The following is a 17,019-nucleotide window of genomic DNA, read 5'->3' on the forward strand; positions in this document are numbered from 1 at the left end:
CTATGCTTCAACGGCAAGAGGAAATGTGGAAAAAAGGATTTGCATCCACAAAAAAGCAGGGGAGTAGCTTGCTTGTTATGGCGGTTACTACCCCAAACCAAATAAGCCTGATACTTCACTTTCAATGCACATCCAGCATAGCTCTCTCCTTCAACGGCAGGGAAAATGAAGAAAAGATTATTTATATTCAGCATCAACCAACAAAGAATGAATTACATAGTCTGGGTAAACAGATAAGCATAGGAGTAGCTGGCTTGTTACAGCAGTTACTACCCCAAATCAAATAAGCCTGATACTTCACTTTCAATGCACATCCAGCATAGCTCTCTCCTTCAACGGCAGGGAAAATGAAGAAAAGATGATTTATATTCAGCATCAACCAACAAAGAATGAATTACATAGTCTGGGTAAACAGATAAGCATAGGAGTAGCTGGCTTGTTACAGCAGTTACTACCCCAAATCAAATAAGCCTGATACTTCACTTTCAATGCACATCCAGCATAGCTCTCTCCTTCAACGGCAGGGAAAATGAAGAAAAGATGATTTATATTCAGCATCAACCAACAAAGAATGAATTACATAGTCTGGGTAAACAGATAAGCATAGGAGTAGCTGGCTTGTTACGGCGCTTACTTAGAAACATAGAAATGACGGCAGAAGAAGACCAATCGGCCCATCCAGTGTGCCCAGCAAGCTTCACACTTCTTTTTTCTCATACTTATCGGTTTCTCCCGGCCCCCAGCAACCCTAGGCTACACCTCTCCTTCACCCCCACCACCAATGCAGAGAGCAGTGATGGAGCTGCCTCCAAGTGAAATGTTAAGTTTGATTAGTTTGGTAAGCGGCAGCAAAGCTCTCTGCCGTTGAAGCAGAGATATGCGTGAAGTATTAGTTTTTCTTCTCCCCTGCCATTGAAGCAGGGAGCTATGCTGGATATTAGGGGTGTGCATTCGGATTGACCGCATTAGTAAAACGCAACTCATATTTTTTTTTTACTTAAAAAATTGATTCGACATAAACGATCGGATTTCCCACATATCGAACATAGATATGTTCGATATGTGGGAAATCGCGATTGTTGAGCCAAAAAAAAAATATAAACCCCCTCCCCCTCCTTAATCCCCCCCCCCCCCCGACTTACCACAACTCCCTGGTGATGGAGCGAGGAGTGAGGACGCCATTTCTGCAATCCTTGGCGAGAAGCATGTGACGTCGGCGGCACGTCGAGTGACGCCGGCGTCACGTGATTCCCGGCTCGTTCGCGCCGGACGGCTCGTTCGGCCCAAAAAGAACTTTTGGCCAGCTTGGGGGGGCCTCCTGACCCCCCCAAGCTGGCCAAAAGTTCTTTTTGGGCCGAACGAGCCGTCCGGCGCGAACGAGCCGGGAATCACGTGGCGCCGCGTCACTCAGACGCGACGTCACGTGATTCCCGGCAAGTTCGCGCCGGACGGCTCGTTCGGCGCGAACAAGCCGGGAATCACGTGACGCCGACGTCACGTGATTCCCGGCAAGTTCGCGCCGGACGGCTCGTTCGGCCCAAAAAGAACTTTTGGCCAGCTTGAGGGGGTCAGGAGGCCCCCCCAAGCTGGCCAAAAGTTCTTTTTGGGCCGAACGAGCCGTCCGGCGCAAACTTGCCGGGAATCACGTGACGTCGTGTCTGAGTGACGCGGCGCCACGTGATTCCCGGCTCGTTCGCGCCGGACGGCTCGTTCGGCCCAAAAAGAACTTTTGGCCAGCTTGGGGGGGTCAGGAGGCCCCCCCAAGCTGGCCAAAAGTTCTTTTTGGGCCGAACGAGCCGTCCGGCGCGAACGAGCCGGGAATCACGTGACGCCGCGTCACTCGACGTGCCACCGACGTCACATGCTTCTCGCCAAGGATTGCAGAAATGACGTCCTCACTCCTCGCTCGATCACCAGGGAGTTGTGGTAAGTCTGGGGGGGGGATTAAGGAGGGTGAGGGGGTTTAATTTTTTTTTTTGCACATATGTACATATACCCAACTCATTGGATTTTTTTTATGTCCATATTGGCCGCAAGTGGGACCCCCTTTCGGACATAAAAAATATGAACATAAAATTTTGCTCTGCACATCCCTACTGGATATGCATTGAAAGTGAAGTATGCCTTGAAATTTACATTAACTATCATCAAATATTGAAAAGCCTAATAATTGGTAATTGAATAAGCCTAATAATTGGTAATACCTATAGCCCATGAACCCATCCCTGTTTTTTTGTTTGTTTGTTTGTTTTTCTTTTTTTTAATTGGGAGATGGCAGCCCTCCATCCTTCCGCTCCGTGAAGGTGGAACACCAACCACTGGCCACTGGCATCCCGCTCCGTGAATGCCTCTGTGGCTACTGCCGCTCCGTGCAGTGTTTTGCTGCCTGCTCTTTATACATGTCCTCTAGACCTGATGGATCCACAGTGTTTATCCCATGCCCCTTTGAACTGCTTCACAGTTTTGGACTTCACCACTTCCTCCGGAAGGGCATTCCAGGCATCCACCACTCTCTCCGTGAAGAAATACTTCCTGACATTGGTTCTTAGTCTTCCTCCTTGGAGCCTCAGCTCGTAACCTCTGGTTCTGCTGATTTTTTTCTGACGGAAAAGGTTTGTCGTGTCGTTACTACCCCTGAATCAATTAAGCCTGATACTTCACTTGCAATGCACATCCAACATAGCTCTGCTTCAACGTCAGAGAGAATGAAGAAAAGATGATTTATACATAGTCTGGGTAAACAAATAAGCATGGGTGTAGCTTGCTTGTTACGGTGGCTACTACCCCGAATCAATTAAGCATGATACTTGACTTGGAATAAGTATCCAGCGCAGCTCACTGCTTCAGCAACAGAGGGAATTAAGTAAAGAGGATTTTTATTCAGACAACCAACAATGGCTGAATTGCACATGCAGGGTACACAAACGGGAGTAGCTTGCTTATTATGGCAGTTACTACCCCAAACCAATTAGCTAGATACTTCACTTAGATGCAGCTCCAGCACTGCTGTCTGCATCGATGGTGGGGGCGGAAGGGAATTGGAACCAAAAAGTTACCAATAAGGGCCCTGACCTCAGCGGTCAGAGTAACAGATTATGAAAACAAATAGGTGTGAAAGCTTGCTGAGCAGACTGGATGGGCCGTTTGGTCTTCTTCTGCCGTCACTTCTATGCTTCTATATTAAGGCAATTAAGATCCGCACATAAAACCTCTTGGACGTTCCAATTCCTAAATTGGTGAGACTTGATGAAAGCAGAAACTGAGCTTTCTCTGTTGCTGGACCATGACTATGAAACAGCCTACCAGAAAGCTTTTGAGCTGCTCCCACAATATCTCTTTGTGCATGCCTTCAAAAACACTGGATTGACAGTACCTACATGAATTAGACAGGCTTTTTGTTGTTTTTTATTCTTGAACTTTGCAATGTGTATTGTTAATTGTATCTACTGTATATGTTTTTATATATGTAGTACTTTGTAAACTACAAGAAAAAAATGTGTGGCATAAAGTATATGGACAATAACAGTGTAACATCACAAAGATTGTTTATTTTACATAGGCACACTGAACAATGTGCACGAAATTAAATACACAGTAAACAATTGCATTCACACAAATGCATTCACATAATTGTTTACTGTGTATTTAATTTCGTGCACATTGTTCAGTGTGCCTATGTAAAATAAACAATGTTTGTGATGTAACACTGTTATTGTCCAATATACTTTATGCCACACATTTTTTGTTGTGATTTCTCTATATGTGTGTGTTGTTCACTCCACCCTCCTCTTGTACTTTGTAAACTGCCATGAACTTCCACAAGAAATGAGTGGGTTATAACTCTTAAAATAATTAAATAAATGATGCTCATTATATTTTCATGACCAACCATTGTAAAGTTAGACAGTTTACTTATTAAAAGTAGCCAAGGTACATTCTCCTCCTCCAACTCTGGTAATTGACAAGATAAGGAAGAAGAAGGGGAAAAAGTCCCTTCTTGGCTTCTAATCTCTACCTTATCCTCAAAAAATGTAGCAAATGAATCTGTTGTGAAGGGAAAAGTGTCTTCATTCACATAACTAGCACAGCTGGATAATTGTCTTACCAACTTAAATAAATGTCTTGGACAATTAGTGGCCATAGTAAGTTGTCTAAAGACATTTTTTTTTTAGCATGCTTAACCTCTCTAAAATATGTATTTATTTAAAATTAATTATTTACTGTACACTCTTGCAATCATGGAGGTTCACAAGCTTAAAATATATATAATAATCAGGGACTAGGAACAAGGCAAGAACAAGAACATAGTACATATTTGGCACAGAATCGCATTATATAAGAAGTAAGAACTATCATCTGCTTTCTGTCTGTCTCTCCATTAAAGCTTTGTTCCTTCATTATTTGCTGTCCTAAAAGCATGTTAAAAGAGCCATGTCTTTAAGGCTTTTTTTTTAAGGTGTTTGGCCCCTGCATCAACCTTAAATAATCAGGCATTGAATTCCATAGTATTGGTCCTACCAAAGAGATAGTCTGGTCTCTTTCTTCAGCCAGATGTGCCTGGTTAACAGTTGGAATCACCAAAAGCCCCTTTTTGGCTGATCTTAATAAGCGCTGCAGAGTATGCCAACCATATCACATCAGGGTTATTGATAATCTTATGTATTAACATTAATACCTTATATTCTATTCTAAACTGCATGGGTAACCACTAGCCAGTGTAATTTACATAAGATGGGTGTAATAATTGAAGGGAACTCAAAGTGCTGTTAGGAAGGCCTAGCATCAGGGAATTGCCATAATCAATTCCTGAAAAGAATAAAGTTTGTAGAACTGTGTGAAAATCATTCAGATCAAGTAGCGGTTTTAATCTTAACATTAACAGTTTATAGTAACCAGATTTAATCAATTTTTTAATATGATCTTTCATGGTTTATTTTGTGAATATTAACATACTAATTTAAATTGCATGAGTTATAATTAGCATTTTGATGCCTCTAAAGTCGAACTGGGGGAGATTCTCCAAACTGGGATGTCTAGCTAATAGCATGATGATGGTTTTAGAGATATTCAGGCATAATCTATTATATAACAGCCAGGTTATATAATAGATCCTCAACTGCTTTAGTACATAATTGAGTGAATTGATTATTGGAATAAAAAATTGCATGTCATCAGCATATATACCAAAATTTAGCCCAAGACTTCCTAACAGCTTTCATAAAGGTGACAAGTAAACATTAACATAATTGCGGGCACTGAAGAGCCCTGGGGAACCCCTGTTTTACTATAAGTTCAGTTGGATGATTTATGACCAATTTGGACTTGTTGAGCTCTTCCAGATATGAAAGATCAGAACCAATTTAGCACAGTTCCCATGATGCCGAATTCCTTTAGCTCAGATTCCCAAACCTTTCCTGGAGGATCCCCAGCCAATGAGGTTTCCAGGATATCCACAATGAATATGCATGAGGGAGATTTGCATACACTGCATCATAGCATGCAAATTTTATGCAAATCTCCCTCATGCGTATTCATTATGGATATCCTGAAAACCTGACTGACTGGGGGTCCTCCAGAACAGGTTTAAGAACCTCTGCTCTAGCTGTTGCACTATTGTTGCACAGTTTCAAAGGCTGCCAATTATATTGATGAGGATAAGAAGATAATCTTGGCCCATATCAAACCCATGCAAGATTATATCAGCCATGGATAATAGTAAAGTCTCTGTGCTAAGATTTTTCCAGAAACCAAATTGATTTGGATGTACAACGAATTCTCTTCAAGGTATTCTGATAGTTACTTATGTATAACATTTTCAATGACTTTGGCAATGAAAGATGATGATATTGGTCTGTAGTAAGCTTCCCAGGATCAGTCATGTGTTGTGTTTTGTTTTTTTTAAAGGGCTTTATAGAAGCTTTTTTAATTGATTCTGGGACACTTTTAGTTAATGACAAATTTACAATTTTTATAATGTGATGTAAAATGTCTTCCCAAATCGTTTTTAAAGAATGCACCAAGATGGGATTCAGGGCGCATTGGGCTATTATTTGCTGAATTTCTACACAACATATATGAGAAAAGGAGGGTCAACAGGATATAGCCTTCTGAGATATAGATAAAATATTATCCAATAGTGGAGAAAAATTCCTACAGATGTCCTCCAATTTCTTTGTAAAAAAAATTTGTAAGAAATCATTACAATAGGAGGGGGAAAGACAAGACTGGGAATTATTTGACTTATCATGTGATGATCTAGTCAGTTGTTTAACTAAAGAAAATAAGAACTTAGAATTATATCCAGATTCATGTATCCTTATTATATAATATCTCCTTTTTTTCAGTGTCAATAGTTTGTCTGTAGGGCTACAGTTTTAATTTATATAGGTCCAGATTTTGTTTGGACTTAATCTTTCTCCATTTTCTTTCCGCCCTGTGAAGGGTCTGTTTTCATTTCCTTAATTTAGAAGACTACCATGATGATTGATTATTTCTATGGCCTTTTATATTTATGGTTTGAATGAGGGGTAGCTCATTAACCAATCTAAGGGCTATTTCATCTCAATCTGATATAGCTGTGGTTGCATTTTCCAAACAAAGCGTCTCTAATTGTTCAGGTAATTGTTCGTCAGTTCACTTAAATCAATACTTTTATATCTCTTTATGATCTGATTACTTGATGGTAAAAGTGGCTTATCAAATCAAAGTTGAGTTTTAATCAAAATCAATTTATGGTTTGACCAAGGGATAGTGGATGACTGATTATTATCTTTCTGAATTTTCATATGACTCTGGTTCATGAAAATTAGATCAAGAGCGTGTTCAGTTTTGTGAGTAGGAATACAGATTTTTTTATCCTACCCTAAGGTAGTCATAGATTCCAAGAAGATTTCATACATAATTTGGTGTGGAAATTTATCAACATGGAGATTGAAATTCCCTAAAATTACAGTAGATGATACATTTAAATTTCTAATTGCAATTACCTTGATCAACGGGGGCATATTGTCCACTAATACCCTGGTGGACAGTATACTAGGTGCAATGTCAATATTTTAGAAAATAGTAATAGTACTTCAAATGGAGAAACAACATTTATATTAATAGTTGAAAGTGCTAGTGACTTTTTATAGATCACCATCAAACCTCCTCCCCAGCAGTCTCTTATTTATTTATTTATTTAACGTTTCTTTTATACCGATGACCGTTCGCACATCGCATCGGTTTACAGTGAACACAAAACCATTGGGCGGGGCCCTTACATAAAACAGATAATATACTGTTGGTGTGTTGGGACTATGTTATAATTATGTAGAGCTATTTGATTCAGTAGATCTTTGTCATTGTCTGTCAGCCATATTTCAGTAATACACAAGCAATTATGGCTTTTGTTCAAGTAATAGATCAGTAATTATTGGAATCCTTCTAGTTATTGATTGTATATTTAGCAGTAAAATAGATATGAGCATAAAGGAAGGAATGATTGTATTGTTACTACATGGAATAGGTTTCAGGCAAGCTATTCTGTTTTGGGCAGGAAGTGTCTTAGTTAAGGGACTGTATCTACCTTTGCCCCAAATTACAGGAATATTGTCTCCTATACACATGACCAAGTTGATATGATACTAACAGTATTAGGAAAAGAAGTAACAGACTTTAAGTAGAAGAGATACTCAATACAATTTTGTACAATTTCAAATTATAATCTTTCTCTTTCCTCCATAATCGCTCAAAATGACATACCTGCCTTTTTAGAAATAGTATTACATTAATATAAGTAAGCATGGCTATAGTATCAAGCACAATTTGAAGACTTGAGTTCCAGGCTGTAATCTGAAATTCTAAGGATAAAGAATCATAATTCTCAGGGAAGTTATCAAGTACTGAAGCTAATTTGGTTATATCCAGATCACAAAGATTCCAAGATGTGATGATAGTCTTTGTAATAGGTTTTCATGGGAAGTGAAAAATAAGTTAAAAGAAACAGTAATTGATCTGTCGACAAAAAAGAAACTTCACTGATTCTTGCACCCATCTCATTTGGACTGATATAGAAATTAAATCAAGAATATGGCCTACTGAGAGGGTATGATTCATAACTTTTTGAGTAAGCCCAGATCAGCCATAGTTGTAAGAAAATCAAAATTTGGTAATCTAATAGGTGCCTTCATATGAATATTGAAATCCTCAAGACCATTAATTGATCTTGGCATAAAGAGCATTCATTAATCAAGTCTAAAATCTCTAAAAAAAAAAAAAAAAAAAAAGAGACAGTTTAGAAAATGGTGGATTATATATCAATAGCAGGTTAAGAGATGAACCACCACTAGCTTTCAATAGTATTTTTTTTATTTATTTAAATTTGTAGGCCACATTATCCAATGGCTTAATCAGCTTCCAAAAATACTTTAATTTCAAGTATACATATGAAAAAGCAAAACAGCAATTTCTTGTCTGTTATTATTAGCCACAATAGCCACACAATGGCATTAAATTAATAAAATATACCAGCACTAATATTTCTTCAGTTGTTTCTTAAACTAACTAAAAGGTCTGTGCAAACAGTTGAATCTTTGTTTCTTAAAGGTTTTAATGCACGAGTGCTTGCGCAGCATAAGTGGTAGTTAATTTCATAAGATTGCTCTGGCAACCGAAAACAATCGGCCACAGGAGTCAGCAAGCCTGGTCACAGGATGGCTTGGAACATCAAGAATGCATTGACCCTCTGATCTTACATTTCTCCCTGGTCGGTGGATTTTCAGCAATGAATTAATGCAAAGATAAGCACTATCATTTGAAGCATTAGTAGAGCATCAATGTAGGATACAGATTTCAGTGGTAATTCTGAAATTTTAAGAGCATCATTAAAAATAACTGCTACTCTTCCCCAGATCTTCATTCTCCACATTTATAGAATGAACCGGTGGGACAGGCTTGAGTCAAACATAATTTATCATCACTAATTATATTGCTGTAATACAATTTTTATTTTTATTTACTTATTTTTATTCTGCTTTTTGCCACTTCTAAGTGGATTACATTCAGTTACTATGGGTATTTCCCTGTCCCCAGAGGGCTCACAATCTAAGGGCTAGATTAATCATTCCTGCAGAATGATAAGCTGCCGAGGTAAAGGGGGCGGGAAGGCCGAAAAAAGGGGAGGGGCGCTAGTGTGCAGCCGACCGCATCACGGCTGTGCGATTTCGCCTAATGCAGTGCGGCTATGCTGCACACTATTGCCTCCATAGCGCCACGCTAAAAGGTGGTGCTATTTCCCACGCTACTGCCGGCGATTATTTATTTATTTATTTAATATATATTTCTATACCGGACTTCACGAATGGAATTCACATCAGGCCGGTTTACATAATGTCCAAAATATTATCGCCAGCAGCGTTGCCGCCACCCTATTTCACTAAACCCCTCCCAAACTCCTCCCTAACTCCACCCCTGCCTCTAATATTAATTTTAGCGCCACGATAAGCACATTATTGGGTGCGTTAGGGCGTTATCGCATGCAATAATGCCCTAATGCACGCGATAATGGGCTATCGCACCTTGGAAAATGACCCTATAAGTTTGTACCTGTGGCAATGGAGATTAAAGTGACTTAGCCAAGATTACAAGGAGCAGCTGCCTGTGAGATGAATTTGTGCTGTTGAACAAGATCATTGATCAAGGTATATTTAAAAATAAAATACACATTCAATAATCCACATTTCAAATCATTAATACTATTAGCCACTTTAAACATGAAAAAGGAATATTACCCAAATATCTTGTAAGTACCTTAGATGGCCTGAGTGAAACCTCTGAATAACATCCATAGCCTTTTACTACCGGAATACAAGAATACTCAGTCTTCATTATGTATCGGGTCACCAAAAGAGCCAAAAGAAATTGAACTATAAAATATATATATCAGAGATCACTCTCATAGTCACTCGAAGGGGCACTTAAAGGAGCTGGCTCTCTGGCATGCCCTTCAGTGAAAGCTGCCCTATGGATCCACCCTCAGATATAGGGCGGCATTGGAGTTAGCAGCAGGGTGATGATGACACCATTTGGGGCTGAGCTGACATACTGCTAAAGTGATTGAGGAGATGGGATTAGGTCAGGGGAAGTAAAATTGAATTTTCAATATTCTGCGCAGTATTCTATCTGTAAAAAGTACTCACTGAAGAAGCAGGAAAACTCCATAAATTGTTGTTAACCAAGTAGACTTGGTTATCTACTATTTGGATCCTGCCAGAACTGGCCACTGTTAGAAACAGGTTACTGGTCTTGCTGGATCCTTGGTCTGAGCCAGTATGGCTGGTCTGTCTTATGACATGCAAATCTCTGGAGGGACTTTATTCCTGCAACAATAATCAAAGCAAAATTACAAGTGTATCTCGTGTTTAAAATCTCTTTGAAGTTCGCACCAGTGTAGGCAGTTCAGCGATTCTCTTTCTAATAGTAAAAGGCTTGGAATATGATTGTATTTTAAGTTGTGCTTTCTGTGAGGAGACATTTGAAGGTGAATTTTAAGACCTGCATGCGTGCACACATGTGCGCCTATGCCGGCTCACGCCAATGGACGCACCCGTTTTATAACACAGGCCCCCTTCTTCCCTGTGTAGATCCAATCCTTAAAACCCTGGTGACTAGCCCTGATTTTTCTATTTTTTGACTTATACGCCAGCAATAGCAAAAGTAAAGTTACGCAGTGGGGACACCTCGTGCGCGCTTGTGCACAATAAGTACGCACAAATCTCTTGGTCTTTCCCCAACACACCCACGCCTGCCCCTTTTTTGAACATTTTTAATTGTGCATGTGCTGGGAGATACTCGTGAACATGGGTGCTTCTTAAAATCCGCGCAGCATATCTCCCGGCTTTAGCTTTTAAAACCTGACAGTTCATTTGTGTTTTTGCTTTGTCCACAGGGAGTGTTGCAGAATCTGCGTTTTGTGTTTGGAACAACTATTGAAGCCATCTTGAGGAATAAAGGATGTGCCAGCTGTAAGTGTGTTATACCTTTTAATTGCTTTTAGTCAGACATCGGTCTCTGCTGCACAAAAAGGCTAATATTAGGAGAATATTCAAAACATAATGGGGCAATACTGAATAGCTTGTATTATTTGTAATATATATGGCCACTTTTTAGGCTGCTTACTTTCCAGTCAAATTTAAAATTAGCAGCCACAAAGTATTCACATTAAAATGCTTGCATGCTTTTTATCTGCTTTTTGTGTGGGTAGAGAAGGGTGGCAAATAACATTTGTACTTTTGAAACTACCAAGTATGCATGATATTTTATTCTTCTGACTCAAAAGAATGCTCCTATTATTGCCTCTTAAAGTGTATGCATGTAAAACCTGCACATACTTCTTAGCTGCTTTGAGGAGGGCAATTTACAGACAAATTTATCTGGATAAATTGTTATTCACCTACAGTATGATAATGGATTTGCAAATTTCCAACAAAATGTAAAAGGTAAATAAGAAACCCCTATTATGAATCCCATGGATAGTTCTTATTCTTGGAGTTTGTGCCAGTAATCTAAAGCAAAGCTATGTAGACAATTTTTTTTATTGTTCCCAAAGGGTCTGATATTCAGCGCCACTGAGCCGGATAAGTTTAGACGTATCTGGCTAGGTGGCAGTATTTAACTATTCATCCACATTCACTGGCCACCATTTAGCTGAATAATTATTTATCCAGCTAAATAGTTATCCATATTAAGTGATGGACAAGATGAGGCATTCCGGGGTACAGTTACTTAACTAGTTAACTTATCCAGATGAGTGATGATATTCAAACTTATCCAGCTAATAGCTTGATTTACTAATGTAACATGCATTAAATGCTGTTTATTGTGCAATATTACACAATATTTCCTCCCCTATGGATATAAGCTGCTTTGCATGCATTTGCATGCATTAAATTGTCTAATGCATGCATTTGCATGCACTAAATTTCCTATTGCATGCAAAGCAGGGTATGCATAATCAATCCTATGTAAATAAAATAAAATGGCTGACCTTAGAACAAAGTCAATCGTTATTTTAATGTGTTTGAGAGAGCTGAAGTTATTTTCCCAAGAGAGCTGAAGTTATTTTCTTGAGGGAGCATCAGGACGCTAACAGGAGTCCCTGATGGTAGCAAGGGAAAAGTAAAGGGCTCAGGGCCCAAAAAATAGCACCCCCTCAATCCTGAAAAAATCACCCTGAGATTCTTTGGATACCCCTGCCCACCCCCCTCCCCACTGCTTTCCAAGGGGGCACAGGCCCTGAAATTAAAAATAATTGATCCAACCATGCAGCAACAGCCTGCTCCCTTCCCTTTAAATGACAAAAAAGCTCCTTATGTCAAATTACCTCTCCCTGGCCCATCCCTTCTCCCTTCAAATAAAATTAGATCTCTGGTGTCTAGAGTTCTCCCCCCACATCCCGACCCTAAATAATTAACATGGTCATCTAGGGGGATTACAGAACCCATCCCCACCCCTGTACCCCCGTACCTGAAAAATGAGTTATTGGTTTCAATGGGGGCTTGGAACACTCCCTAGCTGCGGACCCATTGATGCCATTTTAGAAAGATGGCATTCACGTGACCTTGCCTCATCACGTGACAGGGCAAAGTCTGGAGATCAGACTTAGGTCACATGGTCACACTGCTGAGTGAAGAAATAGCCTAGTAGTTAGAGCAACAGGTTACAAACTAGGGAAACCATAGATGCACATGTATCTTCCACGGCATGTCTATCTCATTTGTTTTGAAAAAGGGGTGTGGTCTGGGCAGAATCTGGGCTGAGCATGGGCATTCTGGGGTGTGGCCAAAAAGTGTGGGTAAATACTTACACACCTGGGCTCATGCCCAGGTCTAGTACCCCATAAGTTTACTTCTGCTACAGAGGAGTTGTAAGGAAAAAAAAAAAAAAAAAAGAGCCATATCTATGGGGTTGGAAGGGTCTGGTCTGACTTGGGGGGAATGTAGACTATTAAACAAGAGGGGTTGGAAGACCTAGCTCTTAACTGGGCAAACTGATGGATGAACTGGTGAAACTGGCTATAGCGTGGGCACGCGCCTCTTTTAAAATCCCCTGACTATGCAATATAATGGGATTTACACGGCTAGGCATGTACCCACTTAAAATTGGGCACATTTATGTGCAAGCTCAAGTTCTTTTTTAACAGTAAAAGCACACTTGTTGAATAACATGCATACTTTTACCTACATTGAGGGTGGACAATAATCCAAAGAGCCCATTACCACAGATAAAAACACTATTTTACCTGCAGAAAAGTCTTTCATTATTGCTTCAATGTATAATTAAAAAAAAAAATATTATAGCTTTCATTTATTGTCTTAGGGATAACTTTAAGACATTCCGACTCAAAGTTAACTTTGTGGACATTTGAAGGGTCCTGTCAAGCACTGCTCAGGCTCATCTGCACCTGTGCAAATGCCCCTATATTGATAACTTGCCACCCACCACTTGGGTTCTTGCTTGCCTTTAAGTATGTATCACACTTGCATGCTACCCCTCTGGTGGTTTCTAGGGACACTGAGACTCCATAAACCCAAGGATCTCACGGTTCTTAGAAATGCACCAATGAACTAAATACAAAAAAATACTGAGGTTATCAGTCACAGGAAAGAGCTAACAAACTAAAAGGTTTATTTACAAATAGCAAAGACAGTGAACTGAGGAGATCTAATTTGCAAACAGTAACAGATAGCATTAACTGTGTGAATCCTTGTTTTATCTAGACAAGTTTAACTGTACTTAGGCAGTGCCTAGGGAAATTTAGGTCAGGCTGTCCTCACATGGATGTGTAGAGCTGGGATAGGTCCTTGGCACATATTTGGTTCCTCTGTACTCCTAGCCAAGACTGAAATTTCTAGTAAATTCTAGGCTAGATCCCTCTGGAGCTGGTAATGTACAAATTATGAAAGCTGGCAGCTTAGGTTTTCTGACCTTGTGGAGAATGGGGAAGTATGCATGCCAAGCCTCACTTTGGGGTACATGTTGGGATAACCTCTTTAGTCCTAATTGCCAGAAACTGCAGAGCATAGCAGGAGTTAGGCTGCGAATTGCCTGTCACTTCAAGGATTGTAAGGGAAATGAAGTCTTACTAGGGAAACAACTTCATGCAAAATAAGAAATTTCACCAGGCACAAAGATCCCCAATTTGCCATAGGTATTTACAGATAAGCAAATATGAAGCACTATTACTTTAAAATCCATGGTCATCAATACAAATTTTAATTGTTTCGTATTTGTGGACTCTCTCTCCTTCTTTTTTCCTTTTTTCCCCCTCTCCTCTGCCTTTTCCGCTTCACTAATATGCTTAAGAATCTATCTGGTGATGTATTAGTTCTCCTGTAGGCATTAGATGATTTTATGTTTTATATGTATATGGGTTTCTTATTGCTGCCTGGGGCCTTACAGAGGTCTATTACAATGTTGACATCAAATGTTGTAGTAAGGAATTCTGCGTAGAGGTCAGATACCCAAGAAACCAGGAAGGCAATAAAGACATAAGAGATCTACAGTGCCTAAAATGTACAAGTTGTTTGTTCAGAAATGAGGACCAACATTAGATATCAGTAAAACAACCACAAAACAGCTGTATCCAGTTTGCGAAAAAAAGTACAAATTATATATTTGTCCCAGATGTTCTAAAATAATGGTAGGTCCCACTGCAGGCAGTGAGACAGGCTAGCTTAATATTGGCCATGCTGTATGCTGACATTCCAAAGAACCTGGATCAATTCCCAAGCTCAGCTTCTGTACCTTGGACCAGCTGTGACTAGGGATGCGGTGGCAGTAGCATTCACAGTCTTGGAGGAGGTGGAGTCCCAACTATTGAACAGTAGTAACACCTAGCGGTCAGGCATTCTCATTGGGTTCTGCAGATTTCCCTCTCCCCTCTTTTGGACAGGAAAAATCTCCACTTGCTCCTGCCCCACTGGCTCTGCAGTAGGAAATGACACCGGCTGACCTCATATTACTTTGCTCTGTGGGGTAAAAGAGAGCATGAGCTCATCCAGCATCATTTGATGTCATGGAGCTAGCACAGGAGGAGTGGTTGGGAATTACTTCTGCTTTGAAAGTCAAAGGACTTTCCATGGGGTAGGGGTGGGGGGAGGGGATAGAGTGTTACCTGGTTCCATGTCATAAGAAACAGGCTAGTCCAGTCTTGGTTTTACTGTTATTGCATGCTAGGACTTGTAGTTCTCATTTTCTAAGGTAAATTAATGAGACAATAAGAGCTACAAGTCCCTGCATGCAATAGGGCAAATCAGGACTGGATCAGTCTTTTCTTATGACGTAGAATCTGGTGGCAACCTGAAAGAAGAACATTGGTGAGTTCCATCAGGGTAAGAGCTTCTGCTGGGCAGGGAAGGTTTGTTCTGCTCAGGGATGGAGGGGATGCTGTGGCGGGTTGGGGGGGAGAGGGAGGGCAAGGGAGTGGTTATTTCTGCTGGAGAAGGATGTAATGCTAGTTCTGCCATAGCTAGTAATGTCCATGTATTACTGGGCACTGTAAAACTACATTTAAAATGTTTACTACAGGCTTAAAACCCTTTAGTGAATACCATTTTAAATGGTCTATATTAAAGCCTGTTTTAACATGTTTTAGTAAATATGCCCTTTACTGAGAGAATAGCTGGATTTTTAGTAATACCCTTCAATTTACCTTACGAATAAGTTTTGGAAGATATTATTAGTAGTAGTAGTATTAATATTATTATTATGCTGTGGAAACATGAACTGCACACTAATAACTGTGCTTGTCAAAAAGCAAATTTTGAATTAAATGAAAGATTTTTGTTTCTTCTGCCCCGCTCTAGCAACAAACACAATTACATTCAACAATCCTGTCAATGGTTCCAGTCCAGCAATTAGAACAAGTTACACTGGCCACAAGATAAAGGATATTGAAGCAATCTGTGGTTTTTCCTGTGATGAAATGACCAACATGTTCCTGGAGATGCGAAGGCTTCAGAATATTGTTAGATCTGTTCAGGAAAAAGTCCAGAAAGTGGTGAGTTTTTTGGCTCCATTTTCTTATGAAGTCCTTGAGTTCAATAGCCATGGCCAATCTCTGTGCCTCCAGTAGCCAGAACCTGTCTCTGGGCTGATAAGTTTGTGTGCAAAGGTTTAGACACCCCTGTTCAAATTATCTCATTCAATGAATCTTTTAGGTGAGAAGAAGCTACAACAGCATCTACATGGTACAACATTAAATACAGTATTGAGCAAGAGGCAAAAAACTGGTGACCAAAATATATCCCAACAAAACATAATAGTTACTCAGAGAATTGAAGCACGCATAAATATGTGTTCTTAAAATTGACCATCATATGTTTTACCATTAAGCTGCATACATATCATGTGATTGACATGTTCAATATGGCTGAAAATTATAATAATAGGTCTTATGTGACTCCTACGTACAGTTTTGTTTTTTTAATTATGTAGTAAATGCAATTAAAAAGATACTTATCTGGAGGATATTTTTTATGCCATTTCAGGAACAAATGTTATCTTCAAAAGCAGCAGCTGGCAGTAATTGCGGAAAGCATTGCCACATGTCACAGTCACTTCTTAGTGCTGCATTTCTAAAATGGTGATATATGTGTTGCAATGTCCCTGCCCCAAGTTTTATTTAGGACGCACAAGACTGCGTTTTGTGGTCCTGCTCTAAGTCCTTTCACAATGAACATTGAACAGAAATATTTGTTAAGCAATTTTGCTTTTTCCTCATCAGCTTCTTCATATTCTTCCCCTTCACCTTTGAGTTTCACAGTGCTCTTTTGTACTTCCTTCTAACATAATCTAAAAATAATCTTGTCCCCTCGTTTTACCGTATTTGCTATTTTTCCTTCTATTTGAATTTTTGCATTCCTGACTACTTTGCCAGCTTCTTTTAATGTTTTCTAGATATTGTCTCCAGTTTTCCTCTTTTTGAGATCTCTTGGGGTTTCTGAATACTAAGCTTTTCTCCCTTACCTTTTCAGCTAC

At 39.7% G+C, this 17,019-nt stretch overlaps 1 protein-coding gene and 1 long non-coding RNA gene across 2 annotated transcripts in view; one reads left to right on the plus strand and one right to left on the minus strand.

Annotated features, from left to right (window-relative positions):
* Positions 1-17,019, plus strand: part of THBS1 (thrombospondin 1) — a 204,542-nt gene that overhangs the window by 35,621 nt on the left and 151,902 nt on the right. Inside the window, exons 3-4 of the mRNA XM_029600203.1 lie at positions 10,928-11,003; positions 15,846-16,039. Coding sequence (XP_029456063.1) covers positions 10,928-11,003; positions 15,846-16,039 — 270 coding nt within the window. The remainder of the gene's footprint in view (positions 1-10,927; positions 11,004-15,845; positions 16,040-17,019) is intronic.
* Positions 1-17,019, minus strand: part of LOC115090739 — a 98,655-nt gene that overhangs the window by 22,440 nt on the left and 59,196 nt on the right. The gene's annotated exons all lie outside the window — the stretch shown is intronic.

Source organism: Rhinatrema bivittatum, chromosome 4 (genome assembly GCF_901001135.1).
Source record: "Rhinatrema bivittatum chromosome 4, aRhiBiv1.1, whole genome shotgun sequence".
In the NCBI taxonomy this organism is placed as follows: domain Eukaryota; kingdom Metazoa; phylum Chordata; class Amphibia; order Gymnophiona; family Rhinatrematidae; genus Rhinatrema; species Rhinatrema bivittatum.